At 35.2% G+C, this 17,854-nt stretch overlaps 3 protein-coding genes across 4 annotated transcripts; 1 reads left to right on the top strand and 2 right to left on the bottom strand.

The window, feature by feature from the left end:
• The first annotated feature begins 1,135 nt into the window (after positions 1 to 1,135).
• Positions 1,136 to 1,919, top strand: LOC116160560. Its single transcript, XM_031473782.1, has 3 exons — positions 1,136 to 1,263; positions 1,315 to 1,634; positions 1,683 to 1,919. The coding sequence occupies exons 1-3, from the start codon at positions 1,194 to 1,196 to the stop codon at positions 1,767 to 1,769; spliced, it is 477 nt and encodes a 158-aa protein (XP_031329642.1). The 5' UTR covers positions 1,136 to 1,193; the 3' UTR covers positions 1,770 to 1,919.
• A 4,193-nt stretch (positions 1,920 to 6,112) lies between these two features.
• Positions 6,113 to 8,170, bottom strand: LOC116159344 (GDP-mannose 4,6 dehydratase-like). Of its 2 annotated transcripts, XM_031472299.1 has the most exons (5): positions 8,043 to 8,170; positions 7,559 to 7,994; positions 7,280 to 7,512; positions 6,773 to 6,988; positions 6,113 to 6,721 (listed from the first exon to the last, which is right to left on the bottom strand). In XM_031472299.1, exons 1-5 carry the CDS (start codon positions 8,094 to 8,096, stop codon positions 6,590 to 6,592), a joined length of 1,071 nt encoding a protein of 356 aa, XP_031328159.1. In that variant the 5' UTR covers positions 8,097 to 8,170; the 3' UTR covers positions 6,113 to 6,589. The 2 variants fall into 2 exon arrangements, with proteins under 2 accessions (XP_031328159.1, XP_031328160.1); XM_031472300.1 differs by lacking the exons at positions 6,113 to 6,721; positions 6,773 to 6,988 and adding an exon at positions 7,040 to 7,228.
• Positions 8,171 to 8,860: 690 nt separating this feature from the next.
• LOC116158756 (techylectin-5B-like) lies at positions 8,861 to 17,530 on the bottom strand. The gene is made up of 5 exons (XM_031471587.1): positions 17,506 to 17,530; positions 10,061 to 10,192; positions 9,820 to 10,007; positions 9,499 to 9,767; positions 8,861 to 9,450 (listed from the first exon to the last, which is right to left on the bottom strand). The coding sequence occupies exons 2-5, from the start codon at positions 10,157 to 10,159 to the stop codon at positions 9,359 to 9,361; spliced, it is 648 nt and encodes a 215-aa protein (XP_031327447.1). The 5' UTR covers positions 10,160 to 10,192; positions 17,506 to 17,530; the 3' UTR covers positions 8,861 to 9,358.
• Positions 17,531 to 17,854: the final 324 nt, after the last annotated feature.

Genomic DNA, 17,854 nt, shown 5'->3' with positions numbered 1-17,854 from the left:
AAGTTTCGAGGAAATAGTACAAGAATCATCATCCAAACAAGGTCGCTCATTACTTATGTCACCGAGGAATCCCTTTCACCAACGCACGACCTTGCCTCACAAAACAAAGTCACTCCTTAGTTAGTAACCATAAGCAGGGCGAATTCCCCTTGCCACGGGCACGACCTTAACCACAAAGAAATGGTGGGGGAAGGTGCCCTTTTTCTACTTCCCTAACTATCTAAATAGACGGGAATCAGTTGCTTTGGGTGGGAAAGTTTTGATCCTTTCGGGGTTGGAGTAGAATGTAACAATTCTTTTTTAAATAATTGTTTCGGAACTAGAACCTACATTTAAAATAAGGGAGTGCGATACTTCTGGGTTACTTAACCAAAACTAGGTATCGTAAAAATGAAAATATTTTAGCTGAAATCCTAGTAATCCTTATCGTTGGACATCCTGTATAATAAAACTATTTTCGACTTGTTGTTTATAAAGTAGGTAGCCAGCGCAGACACTCAATCAAAATATAGAATGTCTCCTCATTTGGACCGTACCTACAGACAAAATTTAGGTACAAGTTAGGAAATAAACCCCTATTACAATTATATAAATGAAAATTGTTGCAGTTCAACCTTTATCAAAGAATTCTTTACATAAACAAGTAACAACGACTATTTATTGCAAGTAAGCATTCACCGTTAATTGCAAGCGTTTATTGATAAATGACTAAGAAGTAAAGGTGGTACTTATCGCACAAGTATTCCAAATAAATGATTACAAAAATAATCTACGTGCCTTTTTAAGCATCGGACAAAGACTTAGGCCCAAACCGAATGATTTTTTTAACGAATTTAACTAAAATTCAAGCAGTTTTCTGCCCTTTATTATAAATTTATTATAAATAATAAACCTTAATGACAGTATGAGAGAATTGAAAATTATACCTAATGGTAATATAAAAACTCTTCAAAATATAGCATCCCAGTTTAAAAATTTGGGAAATTTCAGAACAAAGAAAAAAGGGCGCGCCCATAACGCTCGTGCGCTTGGTTACTAGGACAATTGTGATTGGTTATAGCGGATTACGTAGGTCTCCCCCCTACTTTTCACTATCAACTGCTATAAATGCTCTCAGAACAAAAACCCCCCTCATAATTTTCGAACTTCGTGCGGTGGTTTTTTAAACATTTAGTTTCAAAATACCTCCAAAAATGTCTTATGCCGTGTCCACCCCCACGCGATGCGAAATCTTCATGAAGGTTTTCGCTAATCCTAGAAGCTGTAAGTACTTAGCTTACATTTATAATTGTCGTTATAGGGTAAATTGTGTAGGGTTATTCTTTTTTGGAATCCTGCTGATAGCAGTATTGGCAATAACAGATTCCTTTAAGGGAGTGTACGAAATTTGGAACGTTGGAGAAGACTCGACAACTTACCCGGGTGTGATTATCAACGCTTACGTGATTTTATACATTACGTACCTGCACATCATCACCATAACACCGATGTTGCGGAATCTGGTGTGCCTCTTCAACTTGCTGGTGCTTACGGTTTTATTCCGACTTGCAGTGTTTTGTACGTTTATTCCAATTGAGAAGACGGCGGTGGCTGCAGTAAGCTCAATGATTGGATGTGTGATGGCTACAATGATGGTAAGATCTTAAAATTATAATTTTTGATATTAATGTTAAGGTTTTCAGGTCTTCGGCGACTTTTTGTTCATTGAGAAGTGGCAGAAAGGTGTAGTCGAAGTAATCGAAATTCAAGACGAAGAAATATTGGAATAATTATTCAATGTGGCGCTTAATTTTTTATATTCAGTTATTATGCTTTCATTCTGGTAGATTAGTTTTATATTGTACTATATATCAATTATAATCTGGGTGTAGTGGTAGTTTTTGTGTTGATAAATAGCATAAATACATATGTGCAATCATCGTTTTAGTTTTAAAATTGATTGTCTAACGTCGAGAGATGGTAGTACTAGAGATAAATTCACAAAAATAGTAGCGCATTACGCTATGCTATTAGGAGTTTAGATCATTTTTAAACTTTACCCAATCGAAAATCAGTATTTTGTCATTTAACTGACCAATTCGGTCCTCAGTTTAGTTTGTACCAAATTGATGAACTTCAGTTTAGTTAACGTACTATCCAGTTTAAGAAAATTAAGGAATTTGATTGGATCATTTCAATACTATTGTAGCGCAGAACGATATCAAGGCGTCGTCAAGTCACCGACGATAAAATGAAAGCGGATGTGACTTAATTCTTTCTATAAAATGAGATAGGCCTTCTAGATTTTTCGAAAAATTTTATTGTTTGCTAAAGCAAATTGAGCTGTTTTTAGTCTTAACCTCAACCTCGATGCTAGGCGCGGCGAGCAAGATGTTAGACTCTATCTCTCTATCGCGCTTTTGTTGGTCGCACTGCTAAAAGAATGTCGATTATATGCGACCAACAGAAGCTTGATAGATAGAGAGCATACCTCTTAGCTTTACCCTCTGGTTCACAGCGTTTAGCTTGGCACGCGCAGTCCATTTCTATATGATGTGCATAACCCTGTATGTACGTATAAATAATGTTTCTTGTCAAATAAATCTTCTATTTCAACAATGGTAAGTTACATCAGTATGGCAGCGGTATTTGAATTAGGTACAGCCAATAGAGTTTAGCCCTTTTTTTACTTGCAGGTGTCAACAATGCTGCCATTGTTTATAAATTCGGCCATTAAAGTTTTATAATAACTAAGGATGCCATTTATAATTAAAACCCAAACGGTAGATTTGACAACGTTGCATTGAATACTAGCTATCTTCACGTGTAATGAATGGAATTTGGGGGGGGGGGATTTGCATTTGTGACAAATTTTTAGGGCGCCTTTTCTCTACATTTGCTTTAAACAGTAGGTACAAATGTTGTATCAAAATAGATTTATAGATAATTGTTCTTAGATATGGACGGAGTCGGTAGAGATGATGGTATACCATTCATTAAAATCGAACCAAAACAGGAAGAAGCTGGGGAAGAAGAAATCCACTCCTCTCTTCAGGGAAATATTTTGGTGAGCAACGAAGCTTTGGTTACAATAAAAGATGAAATTACCATTACTGCACCGTATTCTAAATCTCTTTATAATGTAGAAGCACACCAATACTCTGATTTTCAACATCACTTTGCACTGTGTAAAACAGAGTCTGAAGATTTTAAATGTGTCGATTGTGATTTTGGGACAGGTGACAAACATAACCTCAAACGACATCTTTTGAAACATACAGTCTCGAACGATTTTAAATGTGCTGATTGTGATTATGGGACAAATAATAGACGTAATCTCAAACGACATTTTTTAACACAAAGTTTTGAAGGATTTTAAATGTGCTCATTGTGATTATGAGACAAATATTAAAAGTACCTTCAAACGACATCTTTTAAAACATAAGGTTTCAAAGGATTTTAAATGTGGTGATTGTGATTATGGGACGAGTGATAAACGCAACCTTAAACAACCTCTTTTAAAACATAAGGTTGTTAAGGATTTTAAATGTGCTGATTGTGATTATGCTACAAATGATAAACGCAACCTCAAACAGCATCTTTTAAAATATAAAGTTTTCACCGGTTTTAAATGTCCTCATTGTACTTATAGGACAAAGCATAAACGCAACATGAACCAACATCTCTTGAATCATAAAGTTTTTACCGATTTTAAATGTGCTGGTTGTAATTATAGGACAAATAATGAACGTAATCTCAAACGACATCTTGTAACACATAAAGTTATGAAGGGTTTTATATGTGCTAATTGTGATTATGGGACAAATGTTAAAAGTACATTCAAACGACATATTTTAAAACATACAGTTTCTAAGGAATTTAATTGTGCTGCATGTGATTATGGGACAAACAACAAATATACCTTTAACCAACATCTTTTAAAACATAAGGTTTCAAAGGATTTTAAATGCGCTGATTGTGATTATGAGACAAGTTATAAACGAAACCTCCAACGACATTTTCTAACACATAAAGTTTCAAAGGATTTGAAATGTGCTGATTGTGATTATGGGACAAATGATAAATGCAACCTCAAACAACATCTTTTAAAACATAAAGATTTTACCAATTTTGAATGTCCTCATTGTGATTATGGGACAAAACATAAACGCAACCTTAAACAACATCTCTTAAATCATAAAGTTTCTAACGATTTTAAATGTGCTGATTGTGATTATGGGACAAACAACAAATTTACCTTTAAGCAACATCTTTTAAAACATAAGGTGTCAAAAGATTTTAAATGTGCTGATTGTGATTATGAGACAAGTTATAAACGAAATCTCAAACAACATCTTCTAACACATAAAGTTTTGAAGGATTTTAAATGTGCTGATTGTCATTATGGAACAAATAATAAGTACGTATTACTTTACCCAACACCTTTTAAAACATAAAGTTTCTAATTATTTTAAATGTGCTCGTTGTGATTATGGGACAAATAATAAAAGCAACTTTACAAAACATCTTTTAACACATAAAGTTTCAAATGATTTTAAATGTGCTAATTGTGATTATGAGACAAATAATATATTTGACTTTGAGCAGCACCTTCTGGGATACATTAGGCGTTATCTTCAAATCACAGGTGCTCCTCAGCTTGTCACATAGAAAGGAACAAATTTAACAACTGCACTACCTTAGAAAAACTTTTGTTCAATTTCTGTTCATGTGGTATTCTGTTTGTTTTGAGTTTTATTTATTATTAATAATGAGATTCACATTTACTTTTTTACAATAAGTATGGACATAGTTTTAATTGTTCACATCGCTCTACAGTAACTACTTGAAGACAATTTCTGTAATAATAAGATTATGCTTAAGATTGTAACGTTGATCCTTTCTTCTTACATTCAGCAGCTTCATTCGATATACCATTTTTAGTCAACCTGCCTTTATGCTAAATTCAATGGGGTCCGCTAATTTGATATTTCTCTGTATGAGTTGTATATATTTCTTGGTGGAAGTACCTTATACAGTTTGATTATTCGCTGTATTATGTTGTTTTCTCACTCTCGTGGCCGGTGCGTAAGCAATACGAGAACCGGATCCTCTAATTAACATTTCTTCTATATACATGAATGCTTACTACTGGCATTCTCATGTCTACTTTTGGTGGTAAATGTATTAAGGTCGATGTTGGAGTAGAGCTATGCTTTTGGGGTGTCTTTTTCTACATATTTGAGTTGATTTATTGCGTTTTTTTCTTGTATTCATGGTGTTTCTTGTGTTTCGTTCTTGTTCATTTTTATTGTACGATTTGAGATGTTCTCGTAGTTGATTTATTATATATTTATTTAAGTGGGTTTTTTGTCCATAAAAGGTTTTCCTGGTATCGCCTTGTTGTGTGCGTATATTCTATTTGTGCTTGTACACAACATTTTGCATTGTATTAAATTCTTTTCCCGACGAAGGGGAGCATCTCGTGCTTGTGGAACCAAGGCTATGTTTAATTCATACCCGAATTCTTACACTTTAAATGTCAACATTTATCCCATATTATTTGTGCTACCGCTATGATGCAGTTACATATCACATAAAAAATAAACGTACATTCATTTAAACATTTAATTGAATACACAGATGTCTATATCCCTTTAAATACCCTGTATATTTCCACGTGGGATGCTACCAGTCAAGTAGTTTGAGATTCTGGGGACATGAGCCACCGCCATCACCACCTGTTGATAATTTTTTTTGTAATTTCCGGGGGATGTTTTGGATTTGGGGGCTTTCTTTCGCCTTTGAAAACCTTCGAGTCAAATTTCTGTATACCGTAGCACACTGTTTATTCTGTGGCATTGGATTTTAAATGGATCTCCAACGGTGTCTCTATATACGCCAACGGTGTCTGTAGCATAAAATTTGAAATCGGACATCTCAAATTCCTTTTCAAAAGATAATTTCTTGTTAAGCAAATGGCCAATGAGCGAAGGTTAGCATTTCGTGAAAGCCGAAGGTGCCTCTGGAAAACATGATTGATTTTATACGAATTGTTACACTTTAAAAGGTCTATCCCACTGTGCCGCCTCTATGCCACTCTATGGTTCAGTTACATGAAATAAAAAACAAAGATTTTTAAAAATATTTAATTGAATACATAGATGGTTATACATTGAACACAAGCAGTGCAATACCATCAGTTACCACACACGTGCATTATAAAAAATTTCTTGCTATCCCTTTTTGACCTAAAGGTGCAGTTTGCCATTGCACTAATTTAAAAACATCTGGAAGAAGTGGCAGACCTACTTACCTGCCACTATTTGAAGAATGTGTTGTCTACTTTTAAATACACTTATCAATAACCTTAAGGAATGTCACTATTTTCGTGATAATCACAGAAAAAAAAATTGTGCTAAGGAAAAATGAGAAAGTAGTCACATGTCTTACAAAAGAAATGGACACACCATTCCCTTTAAAAGGCTTGTGTGTTCCTGTTTTAGCTCTTAGTTAATGGGGAATATGCTCAATTGCTGCAAGCCTAAAAATCCCCTAAGACTAAGTATAAAAATCGTCATGTGTGCAGCAGTCATTAGAATTAAACTAGCTAAGCGGAAGGATTCTTTTGCATAAGTTGTATGTCGGACTCCATCATGCTTTTCACTAGATCCTTAAATGTCACCTTTGGTACCCAGCCCAACTTGTTCCTCGCTTTGGTTGGGTCGCCTAATAGAAGATCCTAAAATGTAAGGGAGTAGAAAAGGATTTCGGGAACAAACAGCAAACGTACCACTTCAGTCGGTCGAAAATACTTAGGATTCACCTTAACTCTAACAACTTTGGTATCCGATTCAACCCCCACCTCGTTCACCCCACTACCAACCCATTCGATTGTTTTATTAACACACCCAAATGCTTCCTCCACAAATTCGCGTACGCTATGCGACTCACCGGATGCTATCACAAAGTCATCTGGTTTATCTTGTTGCAACATTAACCACATTGCCTACAATCATAATACTTTATTTTTCTAAATTAATCCATGTCAAAATTCTCAATGAAAAAAATTAAATTAGTGAGGTATTATACTCATATGTAAAAAAAAGAGCTTGAAAATGAGAGAACAGGGCGTCGATTCCCGAACAGAAGAGAAAAAGAAGGGATGGGGGAAGAAACACACCAGTGAGCAGAAGAGTATGGAGCGGATATGAGCTTGGAGTTGAGGACAAGGAAGTGCAAGGGTGTACTGGGAAGGACAGGAAAAATTAGAAAAACCAGTCATTCAAAATTTACCTACTTGCACATAATCTTCAGCATGGCCCCAATCACGTTTTGAATCAAGATTACCCAATTCAAAACAATCAGAAAGGCCCAGATGAATCTTAGCCACCTCCCTACTGATCTTCCTAGTCACGAACGTTTCGCCACGTCTTGGACTCTCGTGATTAAACAATATCCCATTACATGCAAACATATTGTAGGCCTCCCGATAATTGATCACCGTCCAGTAGGCGTATAGTTTGGCACAGGCTAAAATTGCGACGTTTTCACTGCCAACCTTTTCGAAATGACCTACCATAAGGCGACCGAGGATAAAAGGGGGTGGTTTCATTTTGGGGTATTTCCTGAACTTTCCCATACAGCTCCGAAGTGGACGCTTGATACAGCTTAACCTGCTTCTCTAACCCGCAGGTACGTATTGCGTCGAGCAATCTGAGTGTGCCGAGAGCGTCCACTTCGGCAGTGTATTCGCTTAGCTCGAACGATACCTTGACGTGACTTTGCGCGGCCAAATTATAAATTTCAGTCGGCCTAATTGTAGAGATGATTTTTACAAGGCTACTCGAATCTGTCATGTCGCCGTAATGTAGATGCATCCTTCCGCCCTTGTGCCTATATCGATCTGCGTATAAATGCTCAATGCGTCCTGTATTGAAAGTGCTGGCCCTTCGAATGACTCCGTGAACCTCGTAATCTTTAGCCAATAAAAATTCGGCCAAGTATGATCCATCCTAACAGTGTACTGTTGAATTATTCAGATATGTGCGACGATTTAATACCTGTCCAGTAATTCCGGTTATTAGAGCAATATTTTTCGTATCGCCACTCGACATTGTTGAATTTGAGGTTATGGCACGTCATAGTCGGAGATTTGAACTATTTATCGTTATGCGCAAAGTTCCCATTTCTAAAAACATATTTCATATATTCAATTCCCAAAAGTTAAATGAAGTAGTTCATTAGCTGTAGTGAGAAATATTCACAGCGATTAAAGGTTGGTTTATACATATAAGCCGTAATTGTTCCTGCTCTCGTTGTCGTGTGTGTTCTAGAAATCGAACCGATACTATTCTAAGACATTGTCGTTGTTTACAAAGCCAAAAGGAGTGTGGTTGCATTATACTACCAAAACCGCATACTATCTCCTCTGCGAGGCGATAATAACCGTTCCTATCCCTTCTCATCCGATTCGGTTCTGTTTGTCGACGGAAACAGTCCCGTTGATCAGAAACAGGTCGGTGAATCGAATTTGATTCTGTTCAACCGGCCTATTTCTACAGAATTATTTAATTGCGTGTGCCTGATGGTCTTGTAATGATAACATGAAACCATCAGTCTCTGGGAGGATATCTCAAAATCTCGGGGTGCTTGAATAAAAAAAGTGCTTTAACAATTTTTCAAGCTGGTGTTCGTTCACTCCGGAAGGAAGATGAACTATTGAATTAACAATGGAGCGAAGGGAGGCGGCGCAGCCGCCAAAACCGAGGTTTTGTTCCAAAATTCGTAGGAGTCCATTAGTTATTTCATAAAAAGGATGTTTACTTAACTAATTTATTCGTAAACTGTTACAATTAAATATTTACAATTACAACAACGATATATACAAACATACCTAATACGAAAAAATATTTTTTGTTGTTGCGTAGTCAGTTCTTAAAAAGAACAAGTATTTTGATTGCATATTCTGTCCCATAGCCTCAAAATATTATTGGAGTTCACCTTATCGATGGAAACAAATAAGGGAACACAGTCTTACACCTTTACTTACACTGCAGTCACTTCTTTTTAAAAAAAGCTTAATTTATAATCAAAAGCGAGAACTAGAAATTTCAAACGAATGAGTTGTGCGTTTCAAAAAATGACATTAGGTTAGTGTCGATTTTCATATTGGCTTATTGTTACACGTCCCTATCGAGGCTTACACTAAAATTCTTAAACTATATTTTAATACTTTATAAAAGTTAAAAACATTTTGCTGAGGTAACGCAATTTGTATGAGGGGTGATCAGAATAGTGAAGGAGAATGAATTTTATACAAATGTGCACGATGAATCACTCATGATTATAAATTGGCTTGGCCATTTTCGAAATTGGTTTACGGCGTCGTCACGAGTCCTTTAGGCTTTATCATCATTATCGACTTCTTGAGCGTGTAATCCCATCCTCTCCAACGGAACCAGACAATACCTGTCGACAGTTAGTTTCAATGTCAATAGATGTGGCTTAATGACTTACCTTGTCTGGCCGTTAGGTCTTGCGGGTCGTGCAAGTACAACCCATTAAGCCCTCGTCCACACGACTTCCACCACCAACCGCCCTTTAACATTGAAGCACAGTTCAAACTTGACCTGTCATTATCTCGATTGTACGTCGAAAACGGACTGTGATTGCTGCCGTACCAAGGATCGTTAAGGGAATCGCCAGCATTTCCTTCATATCCATCCAATTCCAATTTGTAGTATTCCGCTTCAGAGTGAATTTTGAAATGGGAATATTGGGCGTACCTATAACAAAAACACTGAAATAGCGAACGATAAACCTGAATTATCCACCTACCTTTTGTTGCCTTCAAAATCTTCCAATTCGACCCGTAGAATGTACTCCTCGTTGTTAGTGAGCATGTATATGTTTTCGTTTCCGAGCCAGAACTCTTTGGCGGGATCGCCGAAACCGTTCTTATAGTCGTTCCAGTCACGATTGAAATTTTCCCTGGGCTCGCCGAAGTCGTCTCTTCTTTGTATAAGCTAAAAAATAGAGTCTCAAAGTTACTCCACTTGTAAAAGTATCAAGCAATTACCGTCCAACCGCCGTCGGCAACGTCTTGTTCGCAAAAGACCTTCAAAAACCAGTAGGTGGTCCCCCTGATTTGAAGGTAGTATACTCCAGACTGTCTCATGCCCACGTTCAGTAAATCGACGCAAGAGTATCCCTGTAACAAAAAAAGTTGTTAAAATGATAACCATTAAATTTTTTGGTAATAATTTTTCTGTGGAGTCTGATTATCGTTATCCATTATTTATAATCTTAGACGCTACACCCACCAGAGTTAACCAATCAAAATTCAAATTTTAAAATCTACGAAGAAAATTGAAAAAAAACACGACTTTTAAGCTCATGTTCATTAGCACTAATCCTTGAACTCGTAGAAATCAATTCGCGAAGGTTTGAGATCGCTGTCTCTTCTAGTTCTTGAGTTAAAGAGCCATTGATTGAGAGCCCAAGAAGGTCACTTAAGGACCTCACATCTCCGCCAAACTTTTGCATTCAGTTTATCCCGTACTTTAACGTCGATTTTAGTAACGAAACAAAATTACTAAAGTTTTCATGAAAATTTTTATCGACTTTTTCATATCGATTCCTATTTAAGGCATTTGTGACTGTACTGTCGGGATGGTAAGCATATGTAACAAAGGTGGTCTTTAAAGTAATCTTGGTAACAAAAAGTCTATAGAATTTCTTATGCCCATTTCGAAACTTTTCACTTTGGTGGCGTAGTGCGTTGACGCTTTTGAATTTCGTATGCCGCTCAAAGTGGTATACGATTGGCCCATCCTTCTTCTTTCGATCGCGGTGCCAACCGTTTGAGTACCTTGAATATTAGCGAAATTATTATTATTATTATTTTTGTTAAGATATGCACAATTCGAAAAATGATCCGACCGGCCAAAACGGTGCAATTTTTTAATTTTGCAATCCCCACGGCCAAATATATAAGAGGGCAACGAAAAAGCGGCGATTTTTGACTATTTAATATAGGAATTTTAACAATTTCAAATTCTTCACATAACTTTTTAAACTTTTTAAAAATGTTGATTGGAGACGTCTAGCATAATTGCCTAGCAGGTATGTGTAAAAGTTTATGTGATCAATGCGTTAAGATAATAATTACATAATAATTATGCGTTTACTTATCTATGTATACCTATTATTCAAACGAGTAAATCCAAAGATCACAAAACCATTCCCATATCATCATGATATGGGACTACACAAAATTTCTCGGGAAAACACTTTTTATTATTAATTTTGGTGCATAGAATCCAAAACAATTCGTACTTTTTCGATCAGACTTCTCAATCAAAAGTTATAGACTAGAAACCAATTTCGAAAGAAAATTCAAAGGGCTGTAACTTTTGAACTATGTAGTAGCCCAATCTTGGGACTGTTTGAAATTATGGATTCTACAGGCCACATGCTATAAGAAAATTTATTTTCCGGGTCGATCGGAGACAATTATTTTTTCGGGTCTCAAAAAAAGGCAGTGTATAACTTTCCTTTTTTACCAAAAATCGACTACACCAAAATTTCTCGGCAAAACACTTTTCCTAATTAATTTTGGTGCGTAGAATCCAAAACAATTCGTACTTTTTCGAGTAGACCTCTCATAATAAAGTTATGGACAAAAAACAAATTTCAAAAAAAAATTCAAAGGGCTGTAACTTTTGATCTAGTAGCCCAATCTTGAAATTGTTTGAAATTATTGATTCTACGGGCCACATTCTATAAGAAAATGTTTTTTCCCGGTCGATCTCAGACAATTTTTTTTTCCGGCCTCAAAAAAAAGGCGGTGTATAACCTTCCATTTTTACCAAAAATCGACTACACCAAAATTTTTCGGGAAAACACTTTTTTTTATTAATTTTGGTGCGTAGAATCCAAAACAATTCGTACTTTTTCGATCAGACTTCTTAATCAAAAGTTATAGACTAGAAACCAATTTCGAAAGAAAATTCAAAGGGCTGTAACTTTTGAACTAGTAGCCCAATCTTGGAACTGTTTGAAATTATGGATTCTACAGGCCACATTCTATAAGAGAAATTTTTTGCCGGGTCGATCTGAGACAATTTTTTTTTCGGGCCTCAAAAAAAGGCAGTGTACAACCTTCCTTTTTTTACCAAAAATCGACTACACCAAAATTTCTCGGGAAAAACTTTTCCTAATTAATTTTGGTGCGTAGAATCCAAAACAATTCGTACTTTTTCGATTAGACCTCTCATAATAAAGTTATGGACAAAAAACAAATTTCGAAAAAAAATTCAAAGGGCTGTAACTTTTGATCTAGTAGCCCAATCTTGGAACTGTTTGAAATTATTGATTCTACGAGCCACATTCTATAAGAAAATGTTTTTTCCCGGTCGATCTCAGACAATTTTTTTTCCGGCTTCACCTTCCATTTTTATCAAAAATCGAATACACCAAAATTTCTCGGGAAAACACTTTTTCTTATTAATTTTGGTGCGTAGAATCCAAAACAATTCGTACTTTTTCGATCAGACTTCTCAATCAAAAGTTATAGACTAGAAACCAATTTCGAAAGAAAATTCAAAGGGCTGTAACTTTTGAACTAGTAGCCCAATCTTTAAACTGTTTGAAATTATGGATTCTATAAGAAAATGTGTTTTCCCGGTCGATCTCAGACAATTTTGTTTTCCGGCCTCAAAAAAAGGCAGTACTTTTAAGTTATTCAAATATTTGAGAATAGTTTAGAAAAATCCGATTCAACTGAATACCGAACGATCCTGGAGTGAAACTTTTTGACTCGATAGTCTACGTAACTTAAAAACAATAGGGACCTTTCTTATATCCTTAAGACCATGTGTACCAATTTTCAAAGCGATCGTACGTTTCTAAACAAACTATCATGCACACGGACAAACGGATGGTCAAAAATGGATCTGTCCCAAAATCGCTAGAATTAATTTCAGAAAGGCGTACGTATCATGTGCACGACGTACGATCGCTTTGAAAACTGGTACACGTATTCTTAAGGATATCACTGGTATAAGAAAGGTCGTGGTAGGTACCTCCTATATAATAATATAATATTAATAATACGCTTTTACTCCCTTTAAATTTGTATACAACAATAGAAATATAAAAAAAGGTAACCCCATACAAAGTATAACTTAATTTTTTAAGTAGTATTAAGCCTTTTATCTAGTATACTATTTTAAATTTTTAATGTATTTGAGTGATACGTATTTGAATTCTTTTTACTGTATTCGAATACTTTTCAAAGTAAGTTAATGAAATACTTTAAATATTTTAGTATTAGAATACTTTTGAAAGTATTCGAATGCATTCTAAAGTATTTGAATACTTATTTTTTAAAGTATTTGAATCCTTTTCAATGTATCTGTATCTAGTATTCGCTTGTGCTGGACTTAAAAGTATTTAGTATTCAAATACCTTTGATTTGTGTAAAGTATTTACTATTTAGTATTCAAATACTTTTTGAAAGTATTCTGCCCAGCTCTGACTACATATTATATTGTTGTGTTATTTTGTTTTAGTTGTAACTTGAAAGAAATTATAGAGCGTCTGGATGTGACAATTTTGTTTAGTTCAATTAATTAACCGGGGGGGTTATTAATAATTTGAGACACAGGATTGCGTAAATTTCATGTTATAGTTTTGGTTCAATTTCTTAGAAGTGTTCTGTTTTTATTTTATTCCTAGAATTTTTTTCGATGTAAATTTCTTTTTAAATTTTATTTGCCGTTAACGAGGTATAGCGCGAAGTAGAGATAAGGTTCTTCGCAGAATTGCCGGGCGTACGTGCCGTTTAGCAAGAAGTTGAAAAAATCGACGCTTCGCGTGATTGGCGGACGGGATGTTGAAGAAAGGAGAAGGGCTTTTGGCTTAAATAGAAAATTTTTGAAGAGAGCGGGGCTTTTTGGTCGTGACAAAGCCAACCGGCGCTTCTTCGGTTACGTTATTTTTTGAATTTTGTGGAAGTTTCTTGCGTAGTGGATCCAGGTTTAATTAGAATTTTGTGTTTGCCGTTTAAGAAGAATTTTTGAAAAGTTTAAGAAGTTTGTCGCCGTTCTGTTTTTTGTTTTATTTTGCGGAAACACGGAAGTTTTGAATTTGTGGGTACCCGAAGAGAGAAGACGTCGGTGTTTGAGTGGTTGGTTTACGTGATTGTGTACGGATACCTTTTTTTATCGGAATACGTTATTCGGACTAATTTTAAAAGTAAGTAGTAGTTAGTGGTTTGTTTTGTCTTGTTTTTTTTGTAATGTTTGAGTAATTTGTTTTTTTTGTGTGTGTGTCATTTATTTGTTTAAAATTGTAACAATTTGTAAAACAGAAATTTACGCAATTTTTTGTTTGAAATTAAACCAGTCATTGCAATCCAGGTTTTGTTTATTAGAGTCAAGGAGAGGTAATTGTCGGCGTCTCTTACTTTGTTTCAAGTTGTTTAAATCTGGGGGTAAAGTTTCATATTGGAATTTAAGGATTTGGTTAAGCCACCTATTTATGTCATTGTTGGAATGCTGTAGGGTGGCAGAATCCAGCTGGACCTTGAGATGCGGATAAAAATTTTGTTTTCATTTAATTACAACTGAGCTAGCTAGAGGTAAATCGTGGGATTCCCAGAAGTGAAGGTTAGGTCTCTCAACAATATACATATACATACAAATTATGTATTTTTAATAATTAAAAATTGAAATTAAAGTTTTTTTAAGGTATACTATACACATAAAATATGTACCAATCTGTTTAATATTAATGGTTTAATTTCACGTAATGACTACATATAACAAATAATACGTATTTTATTAAACTATTAATCACTGCATACAGTGGTATAGTTTTTAATATTTTATACGTATACTACATACAGGGTGTTACACGACCGTTCGAAAAAAAAAATCGGGTTGTAGAGGGCATCAAAACAAGCACTTTTTCCAAATAAACCGAGGGTCCAACGTGTTTCGTTTGGGGGCCACCCCCCAAAGAGTGTTGAAATCTGCATTTCTTCTTTAATTTTTTTCTCAGCAACCATAAGAGTTACAAAGTCGGGTGGCATGTCTTTGAATAGGTTTTTGGGTATGCTCTTTCCGATTTTGCAAATTTTTTTTCAAAATTCCTACCCCTAAACGGCGCACCCCTAAACTAGGGTGCAAAAAAAAATTCTGATTTCGACGAAATTTGGTATCTGGGGGTTTTTTAACATGAAAATCACGAATCTGAAATTATTTTTTGAAAATTCGAAAAAAAAAGTTCCACTGCAATTCTTGGCGGGACAACGAAAATAGAGATAATTCCACGAAATTTGTTGTGTACATACTAAACGAGTTAAGGAACAAAACTGTCGAACAGTTTTTTAAAATAACTTTTCAAACAAAAGTTATACTCATTTGAATGTTGGTCCTTCGGGTCGCAAAGTGTCCCAAGCCTACTAGTAAGCCATAATTTCGCATGTGTTGGTTGACAATGTCGCAAAAACAAAAGATTAACGGTTTGAGTCGATATTTTGTTATTTGGAATTAATTCGGCCATTAAATGATTAAAAAATTCGATGTATCGATTAAAACACCTACCAAGGTATCTTAAAGCGCTGATCGATTGTTTATTATCTAAATAAGGTAGGGGAAAAGTTTTATTATTTTATTATTTGTCCTTAAAAGGAGCGTGTTCTTTTGGAAGTTATTTTTCAACCTAAGATTATGAAAATTTTTGATCATAGTGAAAAAGTATCATACGGAAAGTGATTTGACTTTTTCCCCTACCTTATTTAGATAATAAATAAATCGATCAGCGCTTTAAAATACCTTGGTAGGTGTTTTAATCGATACATCGAATTTTTTAATCATTTAATGACCGAATTAATTCCAAATAACAAAATATCGCCTCAAACCGTTAATCTTTTGTTTTTGCGACATTGTCAACCAACACATGCGAAATTATGGCTTACTAGTAGGCTTGGGACACTTCGCGACCCGAAGGACCAACATTCATTCAAATGAGTATAACTTTTGTTTGAAAAGTTATTTTAAAAAACTGTTCGACAGTTTTGTTCCTTAACTCGTTTAGTATGTACACAACAAATTTCGTGGAATTATCTCTATTTTCGTTGTCCCGCCAAGAATTGCAGTGGAACTTCTTTTTTCGAATTTTCAAAAACTAATTTCAGATTCATGATTTTCATGTTAAAAAAACCCCAGATACCAAATTTCGTCGAAATCAGAATTTTTTTTTGCACCCTAGTTTAGGGGTGCGCCCTTTAGGGGTAGGAATTTTGAAAAAAAAATTGCAAAATCGGAAAGAGCATACCCAAAAACCTATTCAAAGACATCCCACCCGACTTTGTAACTCTTATGGTTGCTGAGAAAAAAATTATAGAAGAAATGCAGATTTCAACACTCTTTGGGGGGTGGCTCCCAAACGAAACACGTTGGACCCTCGGTTTATTTGGAAAAAGTGCTTGTTTTGATGCCCTCTACAACCCGATTTTTTTTTCGAACGGTCGTGTAACACCCTGTATATAAAAATATGTTTAATACGGCGATTTTAAACGTATGGTATAGTATTGATTTTGCATTTCAAAAAACATGTATTGAAACCTTGTACCTATATACGGGCTCATAACAGAATATGTATATTTTTAAAAATTTTATACGTATAATCACAGATTTAAATATACTAGTATAATATAACTATATTGCATTCCAATTTTACGCGTTTATAATAAATTTCAAATACTACACATTAAACTTAAAATGTACGTAGCGAATTCGGTGCCAATTACATAAAAAAATAATATACTTTTAACGTATAATATACGTTTAAATATATGTTTAATAGCGCGACATGGGCTTGGTATGTTATACTAGCACAAATTATACATTTTTAACGTGTAAAACTATAACGTTTAATAAACGTCCTTGTGATTATTGGGTAGGTTTATATCAGGTGTAGTGTAGGATGGCTTCAGTGACGTTGAGAAGTCGAACGACTCTAGTCAGGGAGGTAGTACAAAAGGCCCAAATTTGAGGCCTAGGTACGCGCGGACCCTGTCCACACCCTCCTCTCGTAATCCAGAATCCAGACCCGGGGTTATGCTAGGTGTTTAAATAAACATTTGCCAAATAAAATCTTCCCCAAAACAATGCGAACATATAAACCTACTCACATGGCAAATTTGCGTATACATACACATTGTTCTTGCGAACAATTATTCTTCTTGTTAACAAATGGGTTTGAGCTTGAGGGAACTCGCCCTACTGCCTTACTAAATGGTTATTATAACAATTTCAAGCAGATAATTGAGATTCCAAAAACGTAAATAAGGAATGTAGATCTTTTGTTTTTCCTTTTAGCCTGTTATTACGTCAACATACCTCTTATTTGAATGTTAACTCAACAAGAAGCACTAAATTGATGCATAAGTACAACTACTTACGATTCACAAAGCGTTAAAAATGATTTTTGATGATCAAGTGAGAGACTTACCCACACAAGATAAATGTACAAAGCATGCCGCTTCTTGATATATTACCTCTGCACCGGCATAATCGTCTGTCAACAATAAAGTGAAAGCTCCAAAGAATAATAATTACGCGATAGTGGTAAAAGTGTTTAACAGATAAATGTAAATCCCTACCGCGTGCACTCAAAACGCTATCTTTCTATCAACAAACGCCGTTATGCGGTTGCCCCTATTTATAAATCCATTATTTTCACTTCCTGAGCAAGGACCGGTTGCATTCGTCCTTTTTTCCGTCCAATAAGACTATAAAAGTCCTTATTTGGTATTAGCATAATCTGGAAATTGGGTAACGTGAACAAGTTCAGCGAGGCA

The sequence above is a fragment of the Photinus pyralis genome, unplaced genomic scaffold (genome assembly GCF_008802855.1).
Source record: "Photinus pyralis isolate 1611_PpyrPB1 unplaced genomic scaffold, Ppyr1.3 Ppyr1.4_LG1, whole genome shotgun sequence".
NCBI lineage: Eukaryota > Metazoa > Arthropoda > Insecta > Coleoptera > Lampyridae > Photinus > Photinus pyralis.
This window is presented reverse-complemented; position numbering and strand designations above follow the sequence as displayed.

Bases quoted from the DNA above. Each gene is read 5' to 3' on its own strand.
- LOC116158756 (XM_031471587.1), bottom strand. From the start codon at position 10,159: ATGAGACAGTCTGGAGTATACTACCTTCAAATCAGGGGGACCACCTAC. The intron at 10,008-10,060 runs GTAATTGCTTGA...TCTATTTTTTAG, and splicing joins TTGCCGACGGCGGTTGGACG to CTTATACAAAGAAGAGACGA. The intron at 9,768-9,819 runs GTAGGTGGATAA...TTTTTGTTATAG, and splicing joins GATTTTGAAGGCAACAAAAG to GTACGCCCAATATTCCCATT.
- LOC116160560 (XM_031473782.1), top strand. From the start codon at position 1,194: ATGTCTTATGCCGTGTCCACCCCCACGCGATGCGAAATCTTCATGAAG. The intron at 1,264-1,314 runs GTAAGTACTTAG...TAAATTGTGTAG, and splicing joins TTTCGCTAATCCTAGAAGCT to GGTTATTCTTTTTTGGAATC. The intron at 1,635-1,682 runs GTAAGATCTTAA...TAAGGTTTTCAG, and splicing joins GTGTGATGGCTACAATGATG to GTCTTCGGCGACTTTTTGTT.
- LOC116159344 (XM_031472299.1), bottom strand. From the start codon at position 8,096: ATGTCGAGTGGCGATACGAAAAATATTGCTCTAATAACCGGAATTACT. The intron at 7,995-8,042 runs GTATTAAATCGT...GTACACTGTTAG, and splicing joins TAACCGGAATTACTGGACAG to GATGGATCATACTTGGCCGA. The intron at 6,722-6,772 runs GTACGTTTGCTG...CTTACATTTTAG, and splicing joins ATTTTCGACCGACTGAAGTG to GATCTTCTATTAGGCGACCC.